The sequence below is a fragment of the Cyrtonyx montezumae genome, unplaced genomic scaffold (genome assembly GCF_038088225.1).
Source record: "Cyrtonyx montezumae isolate F1298 unplaced genomic scaffold, pur_monq_1.0 scaffold_5, whole genome shotgun sequence".
NCBI classification, from domain to species: Eukaryota; Metazoa; Chordata; class Aves; order Galliformes; family Odontophoridae; genus Cyrtonyx; species Cyrtonyx montezumae.
Genome location: NW_027072056.1, coordinates 22053203 through 22080612, shown reverse-complemented (window position 1 = coordinate 22080612; position 27410 = coordinate 22053203). Strand labels below are relative to the sequence as shown.

Sequence of the window (27410 nt, the reverse complement as noted above, 5' to 3'; positions counted from 1 at the left end):
AAAACTTGGGACAAAGCACGAAGGGAGAAGATCCAAATACACTGTGCTTTGAAGCTGTAATTGGCAGTATTGCCAGGACCAGGCTGCTCACAGGAAAACTGCTGTGTTGAGGCTGTCACAGTGAAATCAGTGACAGAACAAAGTTCTGGGTTTCATAAGTTCATAAGGTTGGAAAGGACCTACAAGATCATCTAGTCCAACCATCCTCCTATCACTATCCCTACCCAACTACTAAATCAAATCCCTTAGCACCTCATCTAGACACTTCTTGAACAGCGCTAGGGATGGTGCCTCAACCACCTCCCTAGGCAGGCCATCCCAGTGCCTGGCCACTCTTTCAGAAAAAAAATGTTTCCTCAGGTAAGGTTTTCCTTCAGGGGAGCCTTCTCCTTTCAAGGGACAAGCTGAGGAGTTGTACATGCCAGGGAATTGCCCTAACAGTCAGAAGGGGAAATCCAGCAAGGCTCTTAATACTTACAAAGCTCCAACTAGAAGCATTTATTAGATCTACTCTTAAACAAAAAAGAAAACCAAAAACTGTTCTTTTCCACGTGCTCTGTGCTGAAGATTTTTTTCATACAACCTTTTCCCTATACTTGAAATGTGAGATTTATAGGCATGTAGATAGACGTGGGTATTTCCATACCTTTTGTTCCACCTTCAGAAACTGAGCAAGTTCTTCAACGGTGAGGTGGTCTTTCTTGTCACTGTAGCTTAAGAGCAGTAAGTAGAGATCTCGACGCAAGGACATCATCTTGTAGAACACCGAAAACTCTTCAAAATTCAGAGTTCCTTGGTTCTCATCTGTGTCAGCTTCCTAAGAGGCAAAGACACCCAGGTAAGCATGTCAGATCCAGGTAAATTCAGGGAACAAAGCAGAACAAGATTTATGTATAAGAACAGAAATTAATGAATTCTTATCTGAAGGCTCAAATCTTAATACACAAAGGCAAAAACAACTGCAAAATGATGATACTATCCATTGGATTTTTTTGGTGAAAACAGTTACTACCGTGGATTCCTATGAAGGTCTCAAATCCATCTTCATTTTCAAATATTTCCCATATAAAGAAGCACACCCCAGGCTTTTTTCTGATCTATTGCCTCCTCTATGTCCCGCAGCTATCCTGGATTATAACATAGCAAGGAACATTGTAATTTCACCCCTTGGCTTCTTCTAACAGAGTCTGACATTTAAAAACATTCAGAACAAGGCCACAGTCTTAAATTAATGGTAATTCAAACTGCAGCACTCTGATCCCCCTGTCAGCTCTCTGCAGGGGTCCAAGGCTGCAGCAGCACTAAGACTCCGCACCAAAATATAACCCCACCAGCCCCAGTCTTGATTGCAGCTTTTGTTTATCCTCAGAGGTAGGAAGAGAAGAAAACAGTACTTAACGTATGTTAATACAAGCTTTTCACTGTGAACATCTGCCTAAGAGGATTGCTTTGGATTTTCAAAACAAAGAATATATTCTGGAGGACTGCTGTCAAACATTATCTAGGTCTCCACAATAACCAAACTTCAGGAAAGCTGCAACTCTTGTTGAGTTTGAGAGTGTAAGCAGATGACAAAATGAAACAGATGTGCACTGCTGTGCTACTGCTCCTACAAATAATACCTTTTCTTCATAGCTGTACTGTGATGTTTTCTTTCTCTTTATAAATCCCCTTGCTGCCCAAGTAGTGTTAAAGAGGACAGTTGCTTCTGTGCAAGTCAGAATTCCTTCTCTGCAGTCTTAACGCCAACTTGCTTGAGCCCGGTGACTTGTCTGTGCACTGGTTCTCCAAACAGAAATCCCTCTCCAGAAGGAGAGTAAGCATTTTCATCTTGTTATCATTTCTTCCTTCTCAAGAAAACTCTTCCAGTTCTTGCCCAACCTCCTTCTCAAGCAAAGAAGCCCATCTAATAGCAGATGCAATGAGCAGGCCTGGTCTGCTTTGCATTCCAAGGATCAAGTTTTACTTTCCCGTCACAGAAGCAGTTTAACAAGCAAAGCAGCAGCCCTGAACTCTCGTCCCCAGTGCAGGACAGACCTATGCTGCTTTGTGAGCCTGGCCATCCCTGCAGAGCCAGAGATGCTCCCCCAGGCATAGGGCTGCTGGTGCTCACCCCAAAGCTCTGACACCAAGTCACACAAACAGCATCAACTGCTGCTGACTGAGTGCAAGAGCTGCGCAGGGCAGCTAGAGACAGGGGTGAGGGTTTGTCCCCGAGTTAGTAAGCCCTTCCCTATTGGTTTCCTGACAGTTGTTAGCAATTGTCTTACTTCATTCCTTGGCACTTTAAAAGTTCAGGGCAAACTAATTGTTTCTTTCCTATCAGCACATGGCTTCCCAGCGGTCTGCCTCTCCTGCAGCAGCCAGCAATACCTGCAAACTCTGAGGAACTCAAGGAACTGCATTTCATCACACTTTGCTAGTGACACTGTCATCTGAGCTTTAAATTCCAATCACAGCAAGTAAGCCAAGAAGAAATGAATTCCCAGCTATCTGGTGCTGACTGTGATTGTAAATCATAACTTCAGACCTACTCCACACCTTAAACAATGCTTATTGTTTGTGAGAACAAACACAATTCAAGTTCACCCCTGCAGCACAACCCTAGCAGTCTCAGTGCTTCCAAACCCTTGCAGAGGGACCTATGCTCCATGAGACGCACCTCTAATGCTGATTTAATGCCAGACAAGCAGTGCACTTTTAACCATACAAGATTCTCCAACCTCGCCATGTTTTATAGTAAACTGGATTCTGGGTTTTTGAAGAGCTATAAAAAACTTATCTCGCTTTACAGAATGCCTTGGCTTGTCTTTCCTTGCCTACAGTGTAAACAAACGGGCTGGTGGAAAATGGTAACTGTTTGCAGTCAATAGTCATATCAATAATTGATTCTGGCTAAGAGAGGAAGTTTTAAAGAACTGTAATTACTTTCATAAAGCCAGTTTCTATTAAATATTTTTCCATAAAGGAAATGAAAAAGAGATTTCAATAGAACAACTTTATTGCCCATCAGTTCCAGCACAGAATAATTCAGTTCATAGTGAAGAAAACAACAATGCATCTAAAAAAGTACCATTAATGAATACTCTTCTATGAAAGCAGTATTAATGAATTCTCCTGTATGTAGTTCGTCCTGTTAAACAACGTTCTGATGCATCTGTCTATAAAAAGTCATGACTTGGGAGAAAAGGATCTGTCCAGAAACACAGTGAAACTGGCACTGTCCCCCAACAACAGCAGTTATAGAGGTCACCAACCTGAAACATCTGCCGGACCTTCCTGCGGGGCAGGTTAACATTGAGCTTATGCATCAGCTGGTGAATCTCCTCAATGTTCAGCAGCCCATCTCCATTCTTGTCAGCTTCCTCAAAAGTTTGTTTCACCCAGCTGGAAACGTGTCAAGGAAAGGTACAAGGGGTTATCTCCCCTTGGAAGAGGGAAGCAGAGCAGTTGGGAAGATTCAAATTCAGGAGCATCAGACTTCCCTGGCTCCTTAACTTCCATGGGAGAAGAACTGAGCATTATTCAATCCAGCTGTCACAAACGCGTCTTTAAAGTCAGAGCCTCTAGGCAAAACAGGTGAATCAAAATATCCCACCATTTGTGATAGAGCTGTTGGGGTACACTGTGAAAAACTCACTGCTGGCAAAGATCTGATGCTATCTACATGGTATCCACTGTGCTGATACCAAACCAAGCATTTCTTTACTACTGTACCTTTTCTGGTACAGACTGCTACTGTACCATCTAGCAGGTGGAAACAATACCACTTACCTACACAGAGTGTAAGCAACTTGTGGCAACTAGTTTCATGGCTCACAGGAGTCATGGAAGCCAACAGCCATCTGTATCAGAGATGGCATTAATCTAATGCAAAGGGATGGAATAAAGAAGACTCAGCAAAACCAGGCAAAGTACACTATTACAAGCCAGTGGTTAACGAGAGCCAGCAACAACCACTCGATTTTCCATGCTCTTTCCTCTTACACTATGGTACATTTCTTTCATCTATAACTCTTTCACCTCTGTAGAACTTCTTTGACCACTACTTTCTCTCCAATATTTCTACCCTCAATTTTTTGTCACATGTCTCAGAGGGCAGCAAGTCCATGCAATCACAATTTGTACAGGGAAAACGGGCAGCAATTATACATTTAGGATGAAATGACAAAGCTAGCAGCTGTCAAGGTCATAAAACAGGACTTGATTTTTTACATTGCATATAGCTCATCTCTACGATGATGTTTCCTGGGATGATCTGAAGGTTTGTGTGTGTTTGAACCAGCTTTCATCCTTACCTTTGCTATGGACAGCAGTTTTATCTAAATACTTAAAACTGGTACCAGTTTATGACAATTATTTCCAGCTAGGTTCATAATACTAGCCCCTTCACTCTCTTATTTCTGGTATTAGCTTCTCCTCTGAGAATGTACTCAGCATGATTTTCAAGTATTGCTGCACTTGCTCTGACATCTTTAGGCACTTCCCTTGACCTTGCTTGAACTTCTCCACTTTCTAAGCAGTAACTTTTACCCCCCCCCCCCCTTAACGAACATATATTCCTCAGCAGCTTTTGCTGAGTTCTTGCTCTAACTGGAACTGTAACACGGTCATTTTGGCTGCCATCTCTGAGCTGCTGCATTTCTAACACAAACAAGGTTTGGAGGGATGTTTCACCAGTAGAAAACATACAGCAGATACATGCAGCTCAGAGAAGCCATGGATAAATATAGCAAGCTGAGTATGTGTGCAACAGAGCATGCAATAAATCCCTCACGTGGATCTGTGCATTGGAATTAACCACTGGAAGTATAAATTTCAAAACACAACTGTGTCTGTTGTCCAGGAGGAATACTTACAAATGATCTTTGTAGCCTTCTGTGGGGCAAAACAGAGACAGGTAACAATTATTACCAAGATTAAGTGCTGATTTTGTTTTGTTTTTAATTAGAGGGAAGAGCATTCTTTGTATTTAAAATACTAGTCAGCACTCCTGCAAAAGAAAACAGATCAAGAAAATACTCAGGGAACACAATCTTTGCAAGAAGTTTGTTTGGGTTATTAGGGTATAAAGTACTTAAGGAGCACTACAGATTTGTGCTCCTGACAAACACTGCAGGCGGCAAAGTAGGCACAGATATCTGACACATCACCTAAGAGAAACAGAGGGCCACAAGTTATTGGCCACTTTTCCAAAAGACTGAAAAAGTTCAGAGTTTCATGGGCAGAGGCTAAGAAATTCAAGTTTCCAGTCAGTACATAACTTGAAAACAACGCTTTCCAATAAACCTTACAATTTGAAGCAGAATAAAAGAACAGCTGAGCAAACAGATGACAGAAACCCTTCCACGATGGACATCTCAAGACAAAGAAGCTTTATCAAGCGGTCAGTAGCACAGCAACCCTCATACCAGCCAGGCTGCATATACTCACACACGTGAAACACTGAAGAGAATCAACAAGAACAGCTACAAAGGAATAACACTACTGCAGTACTGCACTGGAGGCCTCATTGAACTACCCTTCAAGTCATGCTGGGGTTGGTGTTCACTGAAATAAGTATAAGCAAGACAGTTCAGGAGGGATTTCACTAACAAAATGCAGGCCTGAACATAAACTTCAGTGGAGTTTGATCCAGTCCCCAAGGCACAGCTAATGTTTTATTGCACACGTACGCATCCATGTCACACTTATCCAACATTTCCATCACAATCAGTAGCAACATTTTCAGTCAATCTGGCAGGAGGCGAAAGAGCACTCTCTACCAAATCCATACACAAACACATAAGAAATACTGAACTGAAAGCCAGTGCTCAGGCTTGTGAAAGGATACTGATCGTGAGTTCTCTGTCGCTTTGCAAGTGAGTCCTCATCACTTATCCCAGCCATCAAATATTTCAGTCCTGTGATCCATGTTCGAGCTTCCTCTGGGTTAGAGGTAATCAGATCCAGTGACTCCAAGTGGTTGCCGTGGTAAATGGTAAAGCAACAGCTCGGGTCAAAGTTCCCCTCTGCATGGCGGTGGAAGATTTCAGACTGACGGCCTTCGGTCACTTTGTAAATAGAGTCGATGACAACTGTGGGGAGAAGAGAAATCACAATCTGATATGCTTGTCTAACCATCCAGGTACTTTCTGCCTTTCAGCAACTCTGAACTATTCAGGCTAAAAGCAACCAGGCAATTTTTAACATTAGAACATACTAGGGGATCACTTGAAAGTAAGTGAAGAGAACTTATACAATTGATCCAAAACATATTCCTCACTTTCTCATCTGTAATACCAAACTTTCCAAGGAATTAAAAGGGATTAGAAATTTACTTTTTGCCTTTTCACTTTTTCTGGACGGTCTCCATCGGATGCAGGTCCTGTGCTCGTCCAGGTAGAAGAGACGAACGAGCCCTTTGGTTCCACTCTTCAGCTTAACCATCTGAGTCCCAGACTGCATAACACTCATGCATCTTTCAACTGTGAAGCAGAACAGAGCAAGTTCAACTGAGCTGCCATCTACCTCCACCTATAAAATGACACGGCGACTGTCAAACTTCTACCAGACATAAAACATTTGCCTTTCACCTTCAGTGTCAGGAAATGCAAGGGATGTACTATTCCTTCTTCACAAGTTCTCCTTGTAAGAAAATGAAACGCATACGTTGAAACAGCTTCACAGCAAAGAAGTCAAAGAAAATCAAATATTGAAAGAAAATATTTGATAGCTGTTCCATGCTGGTTTCCTTCAAATATGTACTTTTTAAATTACTACACACGGTGCTCCAATTTTAAAAGCCAGCAATCTGACAATTTTGAATGGCAAGACCATCATTCAAATTCCTCATTGCTTCGGGCTCAGTAATCCCTCAGCTTTGATCCCGTGGTTTTGACACAGTTTGAACCATTAGTGGAATTATAACCACAAAGCCCCACCACACGCACATCTACAGCCTCCCTCTCCTGCTCCCAGATTTCAAGCACACACTGTGATAGCTTCTTTTTATCTACCCATCCCACCTGGGACGATGTAGCTTTTTTTCTCTTCATTTTGTCTGGAGTAGACCCATCTCCTCCACTTCATCTCACCTCTTCCCTCCCACACTTCTCCATGCACTAGGATCAAGATAACGTTTCCTCTTGATCTCAGTGTATAGCCATGTTCTTAAATTACTTTCCTGTTTCTATCTGTCCGCAGCCTCTCCTCACTTAGCATCACTCCAAAATTGCCACCTGATGATCTGCTTACACCCTGGCTGGCTCCCAAACACTGCCCAGCTCTGTTTGTACTCATTCTCATCAGCTTCTTCTTAGGCCATGGCGAAGCCCACACACCCTCATGCTCCCAGGAGGAGCCAGCACCAACAGATGGGTGGACTGGGCAGTGCTTTTAGATGAGGCAGAAGAGATGAATCAATGCAGAAACAGATGCCACCATCACTTAAGGGTACCCACAAGTAACCCATCACAGCTTGGACTCAGACATATCCAGGGGCACACAGAGCAGCAGGCAGCCATGGCTCCGAACAGCACGGGATGGAGGAGCTGCAGCCTCAAAGAAGAAAGAGTAACCGAAGCAAAAGCAGTCCTGGAAACTTACTGCATACACAAGAACTGAGCCTTCCACTTCAGAACAAGTTCAGTGCAAGCCTGCCTCAATTTCACCTGAATAAAGCTGTCCTCCATAAAAGATTGTAGGAGTGTGTGGATACGGAACCCTGAACTGCTGCATTAACTTGGTGGGCAGGCTGCACGCACATATTTCACTACTGAAGTGTTCTGTTACTACAAGGATGTGGCTTAGAAGTTTAGAAACAAGCTACTCAACACAGAAAATGTGCTGCTTTGTACCTAGGCCTATCAGCTCCTAAGAAGTCAAAGTAATTCTTACCTAAGTCTTCCTATTATCATACTTGTGAGGAAAACAGTTATTTCTCTGAGCTGTTGGTGAGGACCACTAACAAAAGGCAGCAGAGAGAGGACTGCTTTCCATTTGTGTAAGAAAAGCAGATGGACCACGATCAGACAACTGCAACAGACAACAACTGTATGATTTATTTGTCACTGTTTCAATTGCCTAAATATTTCTGCATCTCGATACCATAGATGCATTTCACAGATACATTTTCAGACACTTCCAAACCAAATTTACGTGAAAGTCTTTGAAGCACTTCTTCACAAATGCAGAATAGGAGAAGAAATGCAGTTTATACCAAGATCTCAGCATTCTCCATTTCTCAAACACCATCTGCAATAACACCAGTTCTCAGCTTGCACTTTCTCAGTTCTCAGAACATATCACACAAATGCAAATACTTAAACAAGAACAGTGGACACGAAAAAGTTCACTGCATCAGCCGTACTGCACACGTGTTAACAGAGGGAATGCACTTCAAAGGAAGGTTTGGGGCAGCTGAACTGCTACGCCACCCAACTTCGGAAGGCTGTTTCCTTTTTCTCCCTAAGTTACAAGCTATACCATCCCCTCTTTTCAGTTACTTATGAATCACAAGCACACCCAGAAACAAGGTACTCTTCCCAACCTATTTCCAACACACTGATTTCAGCCTCTGAACAGACACGCCCAAGATGGGCACCACATTATTTCAGATAAAGCAATGACCATCACTCTTAGCTCACAGGAAGGCCTCCTGACATTAACACAGTGTACCTTAATAAAGCCACCACAGCAGGATGCAAATATGCTAAGTAGCTTTAGGAACAACATTCTGCAATTAAGCTTTAAGATTACCTCACTTAAGTTGCGAGGAAAAATAAAGAAGAAAGATGAATGCTGTGGTTTCTCCCTCCTGCTGTCCACACACACAAAAACAACACATAAAATAGTTCTTATTCTTCCCCATTGTACTACTGTGTATTATGAAATTAATATTTAGAAGTGCAACTGAAAGAGAAAAGGTTTAGTCTTGCTTTTACGGACTTAATGGTACAGCCATCTGACAAAACAGAGATTAAATAAGGCATAAAGGGTATTATCAAAGAGACAATGAGAAGTGTAATTACTAAAGAGGATATAAATTGTATTTCTAAATTATATGCAGTCTGCATTAAGCCAACATTAAGCCTGAGGAGATTAAATAAGACCATAAAATAAACCTATAAAATGCAGAAGTTATTTTCAATTGTAATGTCAGCTTCTCCTTCTGCACTTCAGCATTCCCCAGCTGCAAGAGGTCAGTACTTCTGGTCCAGCCATGCATTTTGCAGGTAGACAGCTTGTTTCTCCGCTCAGAGAGGAGTGGCAGCACACACCCCAGCAGCAGGAGCACTGCAGGGCATCACCAGGCTCCTGGCATCCTCAAAGCAGGGACACATCCTGCATGTCACCTCCACACCTGCACTGCTTAAGATCGAGGTGTGCTCCCACCTCTGGGCTCTGCCTGGATCACAGCGGCAGCGATGCAGAGCCACGTTCCAAAGCTGGTGGGATGCAAGCAATAGAGACACTCTAGATGAAACCACAACAGTTCTTGGCTATCGCTCTCATCATCCCACCCTGCCTCAGTGCACCCAGAGCACACTTCATCCAAGTCCCACAGAGCTGACATCTTCAGTGCCCCCAGCTTCCTGCTAACACCATCACACCGCCGACGTTACATAACAAAGCACGGGATAACAAAGAGGGCAGAGCGAGCCTGCTTCCCCCAGCCAGCAGCTCTCCTAAGGACTGCATCTCATGTTGGAGACGGGATCTTAATTTGCTTTGCAGTAACTGTCCCAACCCCTTGCATAACTTTAAGCTTCTTACAGTGGTTTTAATCACCGTCTCAGAGCTGAGCACTGACATGAGATGGATGATCTCTCACACTGCTACAAATCTGAAGCAATCCTCGGTCCCAACCCGCAGCAGCACCTTCAGGGCCAGGGCTGTCAGGTCCCTCGAGTCCCCAGGATTAATTACCCATTAATTCGCTAAATAATATGCAGACAAAACGTATTGAAGGAGAAGAACAGCACCACACGCTGTGCAGAAGGGGAAAAAAGCATCACTGCTGTAGTTTTAACCCTTGGCTTTGAGATCTGTCTGGGGTACGAGCTTTTGTTTGTTAAAGAGACTTGGGAGTGAGAACTCCCAGCAGTTATGGTTTATGAGTAACATATATTTCATAGTAATTACTGATCAGCCTCGCATATTGAGATTTCCAGCTTGATGCTTCCAGGACAAACAATTTAAATATCTCTATCTATATTACATTCAAGGAGGAAAGCTCCTGCTCTACAGCTGGCTGATGCCTGACAGCACTGAGCTACTGCTCCTGCCCTGGGAGCACTCAGAGCCCTTTCCCAGCCAGAAAGAAACCAGAAGAATGGGAGCAGTGACAAGCCCAGCACATCCTGAGGATTTTATTGGATCTACATCCCCAGATCTCATTCCTACCGTGAGATTATCTTTCTCAGAGTATTGTGCAATGCAGAAAATGCCTTGCTGGGACAGCACCATACTTACAGTGCCTGTGATCCCCTTTCTGAGATCCACAGTTCAGCACTGGAACTGGAATCTGAGAGCATAGCCCCCAGACACAATGCATAATGCATGGTTTCCATCTCTGCTCAGGGATACCTTCCCTCTGCCAGCACAGGAGACTTATCTTCAAGAAATTAGCACAGGTTTCATTCCAGCACTGAGGTGAGTAGCTGATAAGAGACTTTTGGGCAGGGGCAGCTCTGCTGCTGTGGGATCCCAAGGTCCTGTCTGGTCCCAAGGCTCTGGGACCTCACATCAGGACCAACAAGAAGCACAGGGAATGGCAGAAGGACAGGTCACAGGGGACATCCCTGCTGCTGTAAGCTGAAATACAGAGTCCCTCAGGTCACCTCTTCCTTCAGGTACAGGTCACATCAGAGCTGCTCAGTTTGGGAGCTCTGGAGCCTTTGCCACACAGGATAGCTAAGGACTACTGCATGTCCTACTAAAAGTAAGAAATTGCTTCTTTATTAACAGTGAAAGGAACAATCGTTTAACCACATAGATGGCCAACTGCCAAAATACATTATCACATCATTAGAGTGAACAAGAAGCATGGACTTAAGCAAACATAGTTAACAGGCTCACACATCCTAATCCTCCTTATTGCACGGGGATCCCTCGGTTGGGAGAGCACAGAAATCGATTGCAACACTGCAGAGCAAGGAGCAGCAGCAGCAACAGGCAGGAAGAAATGGAGAACAGCTCACACTGAGCCAGGAAGGATGGTGCACAGGAGGATGCTCCCCCCAGCAGAAGGGGGACTAGTGAATGCCACTAGTGAATGCTGCTGGGACAACCTCAGGAGCAGTTTGGGGACAAGCACAGTTCGCATTCCAGAATCCCACATCTGCACTTTAAAAATATATAAAACTATTAAGGAGGATCATGTGTGCAGAACCACAGGTCTTGCTTTAAGCCTGTCCCTGTCGCAAGAGACTGAATGCCACCTCTGCTCCTCAGTCCTTTATCCACTAGCCAGCACTTCAGTGAAACAACCTCCTCTGAAATACATTGTGCTGAGGCTGTTTTATTTAGTACCGTTCCTTTCAGTATAACCTCATTACTTCTTGTCTCTTTTCAACTTCTCCAAGAACACAAGACCACAAAATCCCCTCCATGAAGCTTGCTCCCATCCCCCCAGGGACGATTTGTGGAGCAGAACCTGTCCCAGCTCCAGCACAGATTTCTGTTGCCTGCAAATTTCTCAGCATCCAGCAACACATCACTGCAACCCCAGCACCTCCGCAGCATTGCAGCCCAGAGAGGGGAACACATCACAGGAAGGAGGAAGGGGCTGGGAGAGGGGCTGCCAGCCCAAAGCTGGGGCTACAGCAGAGAGCAGGAGAGGAAAAATCAGAGCACAACTGGAGGTGGAGTTAATTAATCCCTAAATCAATAAATGAAGTCTGCAGCTCATGAATGAATGAATATGAATTTGTTTATTCACAATTCATAGAAATAGTCAAAGAAACACACCTCTCTATTCCGCCCTCAAACTGCAAGTCACCAACAATGAGAAATCTGTGGACAAACAACAAATCGACAGTCCCAAGCACCAAAGTAATTTTATTACTGAAAAAGTGTTTTGTGCATCTGGGTTTTCTGCAAATCACTGTTCTTATGGGCAGCACATGGAAACGTCTCAAATCGAGTGCCTGCCACACTGCTGAGTGCACCAAGAACCTGACTGCCAACGTGCACAAGGTGCTCTGAGGTTTCCCATCACCCATACCAACAAAAGAAGCAACTTGTGATTTCCTGTAACTCCGATTTCTGAAGCACGCACACCAGCACAATGCTGCCAGCATACTAACAAGCTGACTTCTAACACACGAGCTTCTTAAAGACGTGTGATGTACACAGAGAGAGCAACACGTTTCCTCCTGCAGGTAAGGCCCTGTTAGAAGCTGTGCCAGTATCCCTCTGCAGGCTCTGTCCCTGGGTTCACCTGGGTGCTGCCTACCACAACAAGGACACCATGAGCACTGATCCCAGCACAGCAGCCATTTCCATCTGCACTGCAACAGCAAAATGGTCACCTCCTCAGCCTTACGTCTAGCCACACTTTGAGGACAGCACCTCGATTCTGGTATGTGTTATGTACTCTGTAGGTTTACTGAATGAGGAATTCATAAGCATAAATAAATCAACACTGAACATTCTGCTGGCACATAACTTAGCTGTCAATTGGTCTACCGAGTCCTTGACCTGTAAAACCCATGGGAAGGCTCCCAAGGAGATGAATGGCATTCATGGCTGGTTCCAGCAGCCCTGGCAATTCCTGATGCAGTCACAATGTGAAGGAGCTCATGTGCAGCCACTTTTCTAAGTGCCAACACTCAGAGTGTTAAAGCTTTCAGAGCTGCCACATGTCCATACTCATCTATTGCAAGTGCATACAGTGCTGTGGTAAATTTAAGCCATTGTTGGAATTAAACCTCTGGAAGACCAAGCTCTTCACAAGAGAAGGCTGATACCTTCAAGAGTAGTCAGAACAGCATGTTCCTCATCTACAGCTAATTCCCCTACATGACACTCACTAGAATAGGGTCTGTACTTAATACCTAATTTATAGGTGCTCAGGTAGATTCAAAGAATCAAGCATCCCAAAGAAGCACTAGCAATGGCCTTACAAAAGGCTGGTGCCCAGCAAACAAAGCTCAACGCAGCTGGCTGCTGCTTTGCAGCCCTCCAGTTCTGCTGGAGCAGGAACAGACAGACAGAAGCTTTGCTGGTCAGCCAGGGACTAAGACTGGTCCCTGATTCCATACCTCCTCCTACACCTCTTCCCATCCCATGCCGATCCACTGGCACTCTTAGGTGTGTTCATCACAGCAGATGCAACTGGTATCATGAACACAACCTCACACCTGCACAATGGGAGCCCAGGTGCTCGCCTCCGCCCTCCTTTCACGAGTGCAAATGGGTTTGTGCCTATAAAACATGACCTCCAAAGCATGCAAGAGGGAAAGCAACAGAGCGTTTGTCCTTGCATCACACAGCCATGCTCCCCTTCCTCACCAGACCCTGTGTGAAGGCTCCATGCTCCTGCTCAGAGACAGAAACTGTGGCTTCCCAATGGGAACAAGCCAGGATGGACATACCACAAGCAGGATACCTCCTAGAGGTCTCTCAGACAGGATGCCTACGTGCTGTCACCATTCCAGCTCCAGTCCTATCCATGCCACAGCTCTGCAATGCCCTGAGCTGTAGGACAGTGCCTCGGTGCCCATATCCCCTGGGATGCAATCACAGAGCAAAGCCACCGACCAAGGAGCAGCAACAACCACACAGGTGGAAGCTGCTGTTATGTCTGCCTGCAGGAAAAGGACTACAAAATGCCTTCAGACAAGAATTCATCAGCAGCTGAACGTTTGGCAGGAAATGTGTTTATACACACAGAATGTTTACACCAGCTTCAGAAGTTAAACCTGATGCTTTTCTTCTAGGATCGCTCCAAAAACTCCCTTGCAATAAGCTCTCTTCAGTACATTATTAATGGAGACCTATCCATTACCTGCTGTGTCTCAGCACACAGATGGAGTAACACCTGCTCTCCTTTCCCTAACTGTGTGCATCAAAACTTAATGCAGAGCTCTGTGTAACAGAAACCTCCAAAACGTGAACGCAGCACGAGGAGCTGCAGCAAAGCACCCCAACAGCCAGGTCAGCCCCAGCAGGATGCACAAGGAGGCTGCAGCTGCTTAAAACAGTCTCCATTGCTTACAGAGTAGTAGGAGTAGGTGGGCTTTTTGTATTGCTTTTCCAAAATCACGGATACAGTACCCAATTTTCAGAAGCTTTCTCTTTACTGAACACCTTGAAAAAAAAAATTCACACATAACCAAACATCAGTAACGATACAATTATAATAATACAGAAATAAACTTCAGCTACCTTGAGTGCTCCCTCTCTGTGGCCTTTCCTCTATAGCCATTTAGAGGAATAAAGTAATTACTGCTTTCTATCCAGCACTGACCTTAATGTCCAATTTTTTTCAACCTACAAGATACTGAAGGAAGTTACCCCAGGTATCTTCCTCTCCGTAACAGCCTCAAAAAAAATCTCCCATCCACTGCTCTCTGATCAGAACTTTACATATTTATTTGCATATCTGCTAGTATTCTATATATAAGTGTTACTAGAAAAACCAGATACTCATTCCCATGGAAAACTATGCCGTGGCAGAATGACCAGTAGGTTTAGAGGTCTAGAATGTTTTTAAAGACAAACACATTTGTAATCATTTAAGATAAAACACAGCCCTGTTTTGTCCGTACCACAGGAACACGTTTACGTGGAGATGCATTTTGAAGCTGACACAAAAACACTGAGTTCTCCTCTGAAACATTCACAAATATTTGGCTTCTTCATATTAATAATGTCCAAATAAGCACAGCACATGAAAGTTACCCACCGTAAACAAAGCATCCTTCATTTTTCTATGAGCGCTTCAGATTCAACAATTTGAGCTCTTCCCACAGTAATTGCAAACTGAAGCATCCTTACCTTTCTCGGGACTTAAATTTTTATATACTTCAAGGTCTGCCATTAAATTTGCAACTCTTGTGCATCGTTGGCAATGAAAATGGGAATTCTCACTGCAGGAAAGCCTCGATTGAATCTTCACGTCTCCAGAGAGAAAACATTTGGAAAGCAGTCCTCAGAAGTACAGGAGCAGCTCGCCAGCACTGCTCTCTGAGCAGAACCATGAGGTTTTCGTGATCCATAAAAGACAGAAAAACAAATCCAGAGGCAGCACTAGGCAACTTTCCTCACAGCCGAAGGGCACCGCCTGGTAGAAAAGCTGGCAGCATCTGCTCCGTGCTGCAGGAGCACTGCCTACTTTTGGCACAGTGTGCACAGCACTGCGATTCCACCACTCCGGGCACGAGGGTCTGCAACGCCCGCGAAGGGCAGCGATGCTGAAGGGAGCAGGATCCCCAGCCACACAGCGCGTGACGCAGGCTGAACGCAGGAGATGAAAAGCACCCTCTCCCCCAGGTAACTCCCAGTGCCTTCGGCCACGGGATCCTGCAGGAAAGGCTCCTTCCTCCCGACCCGGTGCCCTCCTCCTCCTCCCTTCTCCTCGCAGCTCTGTTGTGCTGTGCAGAACGAGGCCAGCCGGAGCACAGAGCATGCAAATGGTTCAGGCTGTGCATCACTGAGCATTTGATTTCGTAAGAACGAGTGGTCTCCTGAGAGATGCTGAGCACTAACTCTCCCGGCAGCTATGAAAGAAGTGCCGTGCTAGCAGCCAAATATCACGCTTGTTTAAGCCGAGCCGATGCTTTTGAAACTCAGAGGTTTACAGTCAGTGTGGGATGATGGGCAGAAACACGCTCACTTGCACTTACTTGTGATGGAGCCCAAGGGGACACAGTGCTGGTAAGCACTGCAGGAACGAGGTAGGCTCCGTCTATAATGCTTCTCAGCTTGGATTTACTGCAGTTTTTAATCGTTTCTCTGCTGGTTGGCTTTTCACAATAGCCTTTACACCAGGAATCCTCAGCTGCATTCTCAAAGACTGAGAGCAGTAAAACAGGACAGAATCTGTCCAGTGCATGCCAGGAGAAAGTTATACAAGTATATATATGGAGTGTGACTGAGGGACAAGCACACAGACAACTCAGAGTGAGGCAGGAGACCAGATATGAGTGGAGCTGACACACATTTCACTTAGCAAGAAATCCTTATTTCTTAGCTGCTGCGAACACGAATAGCAAGGCTTCCTACAGTCCACATGTGATAGGCTGCAGCATGGCACAAAACACACTGCCTGCAGCCAGCAAGCTAAAATATAAAACAAAACAACCCCAAGAACCCACAGTGGGATCACTGTTGGCTGCTCTCAAGGCGTGTGCTTCTACTCAAACCTTCAACCAAGGACAGCAACGCTCTGGGAAGTCACGTTCTGCAGAGAGAAGTGTCACTCATCCCACTTATAATAAGGGAAATGGAACACGTACTTAATTACCCCACCAGTGGTTCACACCTCAGTTCACAAGATTACTTCTGAAGGACGGAGTCATCGCTCTGAGGCCTCTAGACAGTTGTCAATACATTTACATCCCAATGAACTGACATGTTATAGATGCAATTCAACAACAACAGAAGAAATGAACTGCCTCTAGTCTTTAGTTTAATTCTTGAGATATCAAATTGCACTTGATAACGTGTAATAGATTATAATGGCAGCACATTCCTAGCCTCTCATCCTATTTCTAGCGATAGGAGCTATCCACAAGCACCATAACACAGAAGCTGCTCAGTAGGAAAGCTTGTCCCATCACTAACATATTCCTTATTATTTTGGAATCAGAATAACGCTTGTTTTACAAATCAAAGTGTTTAAATGAGGTATGGGTTCAGAAACCAGAGTTACTGCCCTGCCACATGTATCTGAGCAATGCCAACGATCACCATAAGACAACAGGACGCACTTTCAGTTCCATCATAGGTACCTCACAATCTAGCAAGAGAAGTTTTGGCAGGAATAGTGACAGACAGTGCCTACATGTTTTTCCTACTTACATTTTCTGCCCCATAGCCCCTTCCTTAGGCAACCACTGCCAGTGACTTGCATACTCAAAACTCTGTTTTTCTCAACTTTTTAAGCTGGTTTAATAAAACCCATTATACATCCTCCAAGCCTCATCTCACTGATAGCTTTTGACAATCTCAGATATAAAAGCACTAAAAGTTATTAAAAAGATATTCATTCAGTCAGAATCCATCTCTCCCAGACTACTATTATTTTCCAGTTTTCTTCATTTGCCATTCAAAGCTCTGTCATTAAACCATAGAAATTATTTTGAGATGAGGCAGCAAGCACCTCGAGGTACAAGGCAGGCAGTGCCACAGTGCTATCCCCACCATTTCATTGAGAGAAGTGGAAAGCTTTCTTCTAATACCTGCAGACTGCAATTCTTCCCTTCCACACAGCTCCAGCCTCAGATCACACAAATGCCTGAAAGCTCCCTAGGAAGCCAAGTGCCCACACAGCAACACAGACAGCAGCAGAATCTGCCCCTGCAAACCCAAAGCAGCAGCTCCAGGGTAAGAACACGGCCCCATGTGTGCAGCTGTACATTGAGTGGGATGGGGATGGAGCAGCCCCGCGGGGTTCAGCACGCTTTGACTACAGCTCGCAGCCCAAGTCCTACTGCCAGATATTAATTTTCCAATAAATGAGAACGTTTCAACAATTAGGTTTAGAAACTACAGCACCAGAAGAATATTAATTTTCTGGCTCATCAGTTTTTTTTTCTTTTTTCAATGTCAAAATTGCTGGAAAGTGGTAAAAAGGCTAATTCTGCTGTAGAGAAAGAAAGGTTGATTAGAGACTTCTACCTCTTTCAGCCAGTAGGTAATGAAATAAGAAGACAAACAGCTTCATATTCATCACATAAATTTAATGCTGAACCTGAACTGTAATATAATCTTCTAAAAATTCAGCTAGGATTGAATGAAATTTTGTATTATCCACGCAAACAACTCATTGTTTTTTTTATCAGACTCAAGCTTTTATCCTCCTTTGTTCTTTGGGAAGCTGACAAATATAGAAAGATAAGAAGGGAAAAACAGAACGTGAGATGTTAGTGGTCTGACACAGCACCTCTAGGCAGAGCCCTTGGGACACATGGAGCTTCTTACACTGGAGGTGCCCAGACAGTTATAAAAACATGGAGAGGCACCTTCTTCATGTTTTAGGGTATTTTTTTTTAATCTAATTTTTTTCTCACTTATTTATAATTTATTTTTAATACATTTTCAGTTACATATGTCTAAGAAAGGACAAAAGAAGGAATTGTTTTAAAGAAGGAATTGTGTATATTTCTCTGTATAATCAGAATATAAACTATAAATTACTGCTCTAACTTCTCCTTCTTTCCCAAGCATAATTATAAAACTTCAATTGAAGATGTCTACAAAGATATAAGAGGAAATTCTGCAGTCTGCATCTGGCATCTTTAGCCTCAAGCATAGGGCTTGAATGTGGCTTCAGCAGAGCTAACTATAAAGCACTGCCCATCAGCAAACAGCTAAACATATACATGCAATTCTGCAAGGGTTTGATATCGCTCCCCCTAAATTTGTGCTCTAATAAAGAAAACAGACCATTTTACTGTATAAAACATAATGCACTTCATGTTCCCATTCGTTGAACACAAAAGTTCAAGATAACCAAAGCAAAAAAAAGAAAGAAGAAAAAAGAAACCTATGAGAACTTGCATAAAAGCTCAGCTCTTCAGACTGAAAAGATGGAAAAGCACTGCAATTCCACCTGCCACAAGCAACCTCTTGTGATGCTATACAAACTGATTGTACTACAGCAACAGGTGTTTCTCTAAGAGGAAACACTCTTTGTCTAACAGCAATTGTGTTCATGCACAACTGCATCCGTTACATTTGGGAAATCACTGAGATGCTCTTCTCAAGATAAGCAGTTTCCTTGTCCCAAATCATTCTCCCCACCTCAACTGCAGGTGTTTACAAGTAGGTGATCTGGAAGAACCCTGTGAAAGATGAGCTGGGTATTCCTGAAACAACAGACTAAGAGCATACAAGAATCCAGGTCAACGTTCAGTAATCTCCTTTGCGAGGTCACCAGGATGGGGTCACTCACTGCACAACATCAGATGGCAAAGTAACTGCTGCAAAGTACCCTTTGTTTAATGACAGCATGAACTAGGTGTTTGAGTGGCTTATCTTGAAGAGTCACTGGAAGGAAACTGAAGCACTGCTATACCAAAGCCAAACTTCAGCAGATCAGGATCTCAGTATACCAAGGTCTAGACTACAGTTCCCATTTTTGCCATTTTCTCTTTCCCAGAGCAGAAAAAAGCATTATCATCACAATACTCTGCACTCATTTCCTCAGTGAGGAAGGCAGGCATTCAAAGCTACAGATACACCTAACGTGACCTAAAAGTGCACTGACTTGATGAGCCTGACCTTCAGCCCAGCCAGCCAACATTCCTTCCATGGGGAAGACACCGAGCAACCAAGCCTCCTCCGCTGCTTACAGCCTGAACGTGCCAGTCACTGCCTCACTCAAGCAGGATTACACCAACAAGCATAAGCTTTGGAGTTTGCCCACACAGGTGGCCAAAGGCATAAATGAATTAAAAAACTTCAGAAGTTGAGAGATGAGAAGGTGATAATGCAAAGATCCAGAAGGATCCAGGCTGGGGAAGCACTTACATTACTGAGCAGCAGGTGCTGGGAGCACATGCTACATGGAAGAATTTGGAACACACCTGTCTTCCTGTATGCTTTTAGCACCAAATATTTGCTAGCAATGTAGATGGCAGTTTGGTCTGACAACATAGCTATTCATATATTGTTATTGCCAAGGAACAAATCAAATATGATTTTACAGCATGAAAACCCTGAGAAAAAAAAAAATCTTTCAAGCCTACAGGCATGATGTACTTTGTATTTTGGCACTCTCCGCAACAGGAAGGAAAAGAAAGTAGGTTCACCAAGTCCTTTAGGCTATTCTCAGCATTGTAAGAGCCTCTCTGCTTTACTCTACAGAAACTGCTAAAATAGCTTAAACCCAGATCTGTCCTCAGTTTGTCATTCTCTGTGCACACCGTGCTGCTACTGAAGAAAACTGACGTTTTTGCTTCTAGGCAGATGAGGCTCCCCAGAGCAGAAGGCACAGCACCAACTTCCATTCCTGTAACGAAAAATTTCAGACAAACAGACAAGAATCCTAGCATCCCACAAATGAACCGAGGAGCAGCTTTCCCTAATAACGTTTAGAAATGATGAGAAATCCTTGGGCAATTTAGATGCACATACTGCTTGAGCATGGCGTGTATGTTCAGTCATTACTCACACACAAGCTGGTAAAGCCCTGTGGTAAGGCACACAGCCATGTATCAATAGTTTCTCCTTGCCTAACAACATGCACGAGCCTCAAAGCACAATGATAGCAGTGAGCAGCATGATGTGTGCACAGCATTTCCTAGAAAGGAATGGAAGCAGTCCTGTTAGCATTTGCTGCACAGGAACCGATGTGGGACCACTCCAGCACTCCTCCAGTCCATCTTTACACTTGCCAGAATATTGCTTGCTGCTGCTAACCACACGGGCAGCTTCAGAGCAGTGGCACAGACAGGGCGCTTCTAACAATTACCAAAACTTCCTGGCCTCCACCTCAAAGGAGGTTAGTTTTTCCCCACATCTATTTGTACACTTATGGACAATTTTCAGTATAGTCTCTGTATGGGAACTGTTGAATCACGGCCTGAACCACTGATGGATCACCTGGGGTGAGCACTGAGTCAGCTGCAGGAGCACAGGTGAAGGCAATGTACCTGTGTGAGCAGAAGGGGTGGAGTCTGGCTCCACCTCTCCCAGATTATGGGATGAACACCACCAGATTAGGATCTCTTGTTAGAGATCACTCCTTTGGAGTTTCCTATCATGAGCCTAGGATACAGGTGAGCGTTTCCCCCTTTATTTTGATTGTCTCTTTTCCATCACAATAATCTAACTGCACCATCAATAAAGTATCTTGGCTATGATATCATTTGGTATTATTCATTGTGTTAACCTCACACCTTGCAGTCTACCACGTTTCAATTTGAACTTTTCCTACCAGTTCCAATAAGCTGCTTCTTCCCCAGGTTTACCCCTCATAGTCAGCCATGAACCCACTCAATCTTCAATTTTCTATGCTGAGCAAACCAGGTGAGTCTTGTCTCCTCTCCTGGGCATGTCTGCAAGCATTTTCTCTGCGTGTCCCTGAGCTCTGCTTGCTTAAAAACTACTGATCAGAACAGCATTAGGCTGGGCCTTGTAGTGCTAATGCCTTCATCTAAGAGCACTTACACTTTCTTACTCTGCAAGATTCAAAGGTGCACTTGTCTCTGGGTTTCCAGATAATGCACGACATAAGCAAGGGGCCATCCTGCTATCTGCCACATCTCACACTTCATCCCCCACCACATCTTTGCTTACAGCCAACAGCCTCCCACACCAGAGCTGACAGGTTCAGTGCTCATCTTCCACATGAGATATCCCAACACTTCCTTACAGGCTCTGTGTGCTATAACAGGTTATATACATGGCACTGCAAACTACTTCAATAAACACAGAGCTCTGGCCTTCTCATTTGGGCAGCCCACAAGTTTCCTGTGCTGAAACACCTCACATCTTTCACATCACATATTTACATCCTCAAAGCAATGCAAGTCCCTGATGGGCATGAAGGGAACGTGGTGACAAACGTGGATGAGCAGCAAGCTTTTGTACTGGGTGCCTCTGTAGACGCTTCCAGTCCTCAAGTTTCTATGGAGAAAGATGATCCCAAGCTTTGCAGAAAAACAGTAAATGTAGTGGGATATTTGTATGCCTACTTCACAGATGAGGTGCAACACTCTTCCAAATTAAAGACTCAGTTACAGATTATAATCACGAAGCAGAAATGTGAACCTTCCAAGCAAGCCCAATACAACTGCACTAGTCCATTGCTCTGAATGAAAGAGTACAATTGAGATAATATGAGCAAGACTGAATGAACACGACATCCAACCAGCTGTGGTCAAGTCCCTATTGACATCAAAGTCTGAGAAGGAAGAGGTGGAAAGGCCAGACGATAAAATTAGAAACACTGAGATAATTACAATTATGGAAATGCAATTTAAACAAAAGGTTTGTATTTCTGAGAGAAGAGGAAAAGATAATTGGCATAAGTATGAAAAGCCACTTTCAGAACTACAAAGACAAAATCAGCTATTTGCTAAACACATCCTGTCTTCCATTTAACAATTACAGAATATTAGCACGCATAAATGTAGAAAAATAAGCTAATCAACATTTCTGCATACTTGCTCCCTGAAGAGCCATGGTTCCAATGTCAGAAAAAGAAAATATAATAGCAATTTTTTTAGAAGTCATAAAAACTACTGAAATTAAAATTAATAGACATTAGAGCTAGACACACACAGCCAAATGCTCCACTGTCAGCAAGTCACAAGGGGTTGAATAACGGTACCTACCCTGCTAACAGATAGTACTTCTCCCACACAGAGTTCACATGAGATTTTCTTTCCTAATTTCCCAGTGGTATAGTCAAGATCATTCTGTACAAGAAGCCAGTAAAGATACTCATCCCTCCTGTTTTACCACTGCCCTTTGCCAGAAGCCACAGGATCAGAAGGCTCCAAAAAGCACACTGATGACAAGCTAATCCTTAGAAGCCTGTCATCCCTTTTAGCTGTTTCAGTTTCTCCTGTAGGTGTGAGAAGCAAGATGCTAATACCTGGGGACCCACACCCATCCCCTGCACAGTGCTGTCCAGTGGAACCTCAGCTGCCAGGCTGTGCAGCATCAGCCCTGCACCCCACAGCTGAGCTTCAGTTGCACTGGGTACAGCAGGAAAAAGAAGCCAACCATACAGCTTGCTGCTTACCGTGAAACACGCCGTTGTCCGCCAAGAAGTGTCGGCAGTACTGCAGACAGCTTTTCTTATCCAAACTCCAGTAACTCATCCTGAGACCTTCTGCTCACCATCAAAGACAGCCACCCTAGAAAGAGAAACAGTATGAGTAATTAAAAGAGTTCATTTACGAGAAACACACAACTGCTGGAACTATAGGAACTTATCAAAGCCTTTTATGCCAAACTGTTAATTACCCTTAACTACTACAGCAAATGCAGCCCTTCATCCTCCAAACACAGCAGCTCACCTCCAGGGACACACAGGAAAGGACAGATGCAGACAGAGCTCCTGCAACCATGCAGACCCTGCAGGGCAGCTCCCACCAGCGAAGTGCTGCCAAGCCCCAGAGCAGCCTGCTGCTAAAGCCAGCCCCACAGCCCTGCAGGCCACGAGAGAGGATCGATCCGATCTATTTAATGATGCTGCCCCACATTTAACAGCTGCTAACGCATCAGGCAGCACCACAAAACAATGTATGCTGTCCCCAGCTAAACTTCTGAACAAATAAATAAATAAAGCGAATCAAAGGAAGCAAAACACGGGGATGTTGGCCCATGGAGCTGGAGATGGACTCTTCCAGGGAGAGCAGCTTGGGCAGCACTTCTGAGGAGGTGTGGTCAACATCAGCCATGTGAAATGTACATCCTTCAGCCCCAGGACCCCAGCTTTATGCAGCAAAGAGATGTTCTCAGCTCAGAGTCTCACTTATCAGTTCCACATCGTGCTGAAGCAGCTGATGAACCATCATTCTGCTTTACCATCTCCTTGCTTCCCATGTGTAACATGAGTAATCTCAAAGATGATAATCAAAAAAATAGTATAGATGATGGTATATTTGAATAGGTCTACATATAGATGGTACACAAATAATACAAAAAGGAAGATGGCTCACCTTAAAGATGACAAAGGCTTGCAGTAGACTCCACATAGGAGGGATCTCCAAGAAGAGATCCTTTCCTGGTGGTGGTCAGCCCTTAAATAGGGTTTTGGGAGAGGTGGAGCCAGGCTCCACCACTTCCAATCACACAGGTGTATCACCTCCACCTGTGGCCCCATGGCTGACTTGGTGCTCACCTCAGGTGACCAATCAGTGGTTCAGGCCGTGATTTGGCAGTTCCCATACACCATGTCTCTGCTTTACCCCCATCACAGGAAGCAGAGAACCCCTGGGGGACGGGGTGGCCAGGCACCAACCCCTTCCCACGTGGGTCCACTATGGCCCAGCCTCTCCCCAGCCCAACAAGGCTGAGGGTCCCAACACCACCATGGGATGGGTGTGCTTCCAGCAGAAACAAAGATGTGGGAACACTTGCAGGTAGCTGGTTGCAGATGCTCCCACCAGAACCCCTGGAGCAAACAGCAGTGTTTGTGGCCATGAGCCCCCTGAGCTCCAGCGTTCCCCAGACCCAGCCAGCAGCACTCATCAGGCAGTTAAAACACACCAACACACCATGCCAACGCAAAGCAAAGCCCAGCCAAGCGAGGGAGCACGAGCAGCTGAAGCCAAGCACTAACAATGAGGAGGGAAACAATCCCCCTTTGGGCCCTGGGAAAGCTTCCACCACTCTGTGGTTCCACTGCCACAACACGGGACAATGGCAACAATCAGAACAATTACTTTCAGAGGCCAAAACAGCGTAAGTTAACTCATTAATAAGCTGGCGGCTCTAACTTGAGACGAGGCTGCGTGTGTCCGAGCAACTCACCCAGCTCCCATTCAGTCAGCTTTTTGTTCTGTTAGCTGGACCTCACAGAGCTCCATCCCACCTAGCAGGGCTTACTGCACAGCCATGGTTACAACCCGACAAATGAGCATTTCATATTTCCTCTGTATGAAAACCAACCGTGGATTCCTCAGCCTGCAGTTCAGATGCATCCTTCACCAGGTCCCCCCTCTGCTGTCTGCCCACGGCCCAGCAGCCATGCTAGCCCCAGCCCCAGCCTGCCTCTCGCATCTCATCTCCCTCCCACCCCTTCCAAGCTTATCTGTCTCCATTACAGCCACTCTTTTGTGTATGGACCATACACTGTTCCAACTGAATGCCTCTTTTACTGGAACTGGGACCACTGTGCAGTAATACCCATTACACCTCTGCCAGACTTGTGCATTTCTTTGACTTTAGCCATCACGGGCCATGAGCTTTTGTTGTAACTTGGCACAACAAAGGTCACCCTTCTAGAGTTAATTAGTAAGGCACAAGCTGATGGTTACTTTGAAAGCACAGAAATAATGTGATCGCTGCTACGCAGCCAACTGCCAGGTATTTCCTTCAGGCAGCAGGAAGAGCATCACCATGTTTTAACTACCAAAGTCCAAATCAGCTGGAATTTACACAGAATAAAGAGGGACCGCATGCCTCGCTCAGCCCCCCCTCGGAACTCATGTCACAGGGGACTCTGGGGGAATTACTGCCATAGATCCACACACAGCAGCTCTGATGGGAGCCCTGCAGCCCCCTCCCCTCCCACTCAGCTCACACAATGCACCCTTGTTCAGAGCACAGCGGGTCGCCCCGCACCGCTGCTGCGTGCAACAAAGGTTCTGCCAGCAGCTGGGGACAGAGGCAGAGTCCCAGAGCTGAGATCCTGGGAGTTACTGCTGAAAGTAAACTGATTTTGCACAAGTTTGATAGAAAAGCACTAAGTTAAGGTTAGTGCATGCACACGTACACATGCACGCTGAAGGTCTGTGTTGATACGTGTGGATGAGAAGAACAAATGTGACTTTTTGTTTTATTGTGATAGTGGGGGAACTCCTCCCAAGGAAAGCTTTCTGACAGTGTTCTATGAAACGGATTCTACAGTTCCTAGAGCCAGGTGTACAAGATACTTCTGGAAGCAGAGGCTGCTCTGGGCTATAACAGACCACGAAGGCAGCATCCCCCAAGCCCTGTTGCCACACACGTCCATTTAGCACCCAGGAACTCCTTTGAGTCCTGTGTGCAGCTCCCAGGAGAACACCCAGACAGATTAGCTGGTAATTAAGCCAGCAATATACAGGGTGGAGAGTCTGTGAATCTCATCCTGTCTCACCTGCCTTCGCCCCTTCCTGTTCGTGACAGATAACATCAAGTCAATCTGCTGGCACAAATGGTTCCTGCTAATGGCAATGAGCACTGCCCACCAGAACCCCCACTGCCAAAGCCACAGCTCCAGCTTCCAAGCTCACGTTGCACTACCTGCCCTGCCAGCACACTTTGAAAGGATCATTTATAAAAAAGGGATTCCTTTCTCTTGCACAAAATGGTGTATGGGAAGAATAAATGTTTTATAAGAAGCTGTGCAAAGTTAAAATATAGAAACCCACATGTGACTGGCAATTCTATCTTCAGCAAAGAAAGGAAGTCCAGAAAACAGTACACAGAAGCTACAGATTTTTGAAACCTGCACTTGTTTCAAATATTAGCGATAAATTTTATGACAAAAAATAGCTCAGGGATTCTGGAAGCTACAAGAGGCATAAAGTAAAAGAGTAACAGAGAGAAGAAAAAAGCAGATTAGAAATGGGAAGTGAAATGCAGAATCAAACAAAGGCCACACCAAGCACGTTGCTGGAAGTAATTCTGCATGAGCTCCAGATGTGGCCAAAGAGCAGGCAGCTCCTGCCATGTGTGTGGGAGGGCAGGAGGCTGCTCTGCCTGGCAGCCAGCAGCACACACACACACACACACATTGGTTCTCCATCTGGCAGCCATGATTGCACCCCAAATCCCTGCTGACTCTCATCACATGCACCCAGTTAGCTTCCAGGTACTGCAAACTGGAAAAATCAGCGCATCAGAGTGGATGCAATACCCTGAACTTTCCTCAGAGGACACCAAGGCACTCAAAGTTAGCCTTACAGGTCCACATGGACTGCTAGAACAGAGAGGTTAACTGCTTTACCTTAAGCTTGAGCATAAGCCAGAGATTTCCTCAACTGTCTCAGGAGCAGAACAACAAACTCATTCTACACCAAGCCCCGCAGCATTTCTAAAGGCACCACTTGTACTTGGCAGTGTGGCACACTCATTGCAGCAGCAAGCAGAGAAGACAGGGCACTCATTCCAGCTTACCTGCTCTAGTTCAACAGCTCAGCCCTTTGCTGCGTTCCTATTTTGAATATGAGCAGAGGGAACGAAATCATCTAGAGTTTAGCTTGCATCACAACATGCAACCAGGAAAACTCATGCTTTTGCCAACTTTCTTCCCCTGGAACAGGCTCCAATAGCCTGCAGCTTTCCTCGCACATCAGCTTATCACCAGCCATCAGCACAGAGTCATGGAAACTGCAGAGCCATTTGAGTTAGAAGAGTCCTTCGAGGGTCACCTGGTGCAACTACCAGCAAGGAAGGTTTTGTAGTGAGACAGGAGAGAAGTAGCTACTCTTCCTAGCCCACGTTTATCACTTTATTTAGAAAGAAACAGCAGCTCTTCCAGTGGAATAACCTTCAAGCTTGCAGACAGATGCTGTACAACATAGGCTGTACTTAAG

The 27410-nt window shown here is 44.9% G+C and overlaps 1 protein-coding gene across 3 annotated transcripts in view; it reads right to left on the bottom strand.

Annotated features, from left to right (window-relative positions):
- PLCH1 (phospholipase C eta 1) overlaps positions 1–23017 on the bottom strand; it is a 50508-nt gene extending 27491 nt beyond the window's left edge. For all 3 annotated transcript variants that reach the window (XM_065747884.1, XM_065747886.1, XM_065747885.1), the window contains exons 1-5: positions 22907–23017; positions 6321–6467; positions 5834–6077; positions 3258–3387; positions 647–817 (exon numbers count right to left, since the gene is read on the bottom strand). In XM_065747884.1, the coding sequence (XP_065603956.1) occupies positions 647–817; positions 3258–3387; positions 5834–6077; positions 6321–6467; positions 22907–22985 (771 nt within the window). In that variant the 5' untranslated portion in view covers positions 22986–23017. The remainder of the gene's footprint in view (positions 1–646; positions 818–3257; positions 3388–5833; positions 6078–6320; positions 6468–22906) is intronic.
- Positions 23018–27410: the final 4393 nt, after the last annotated feature.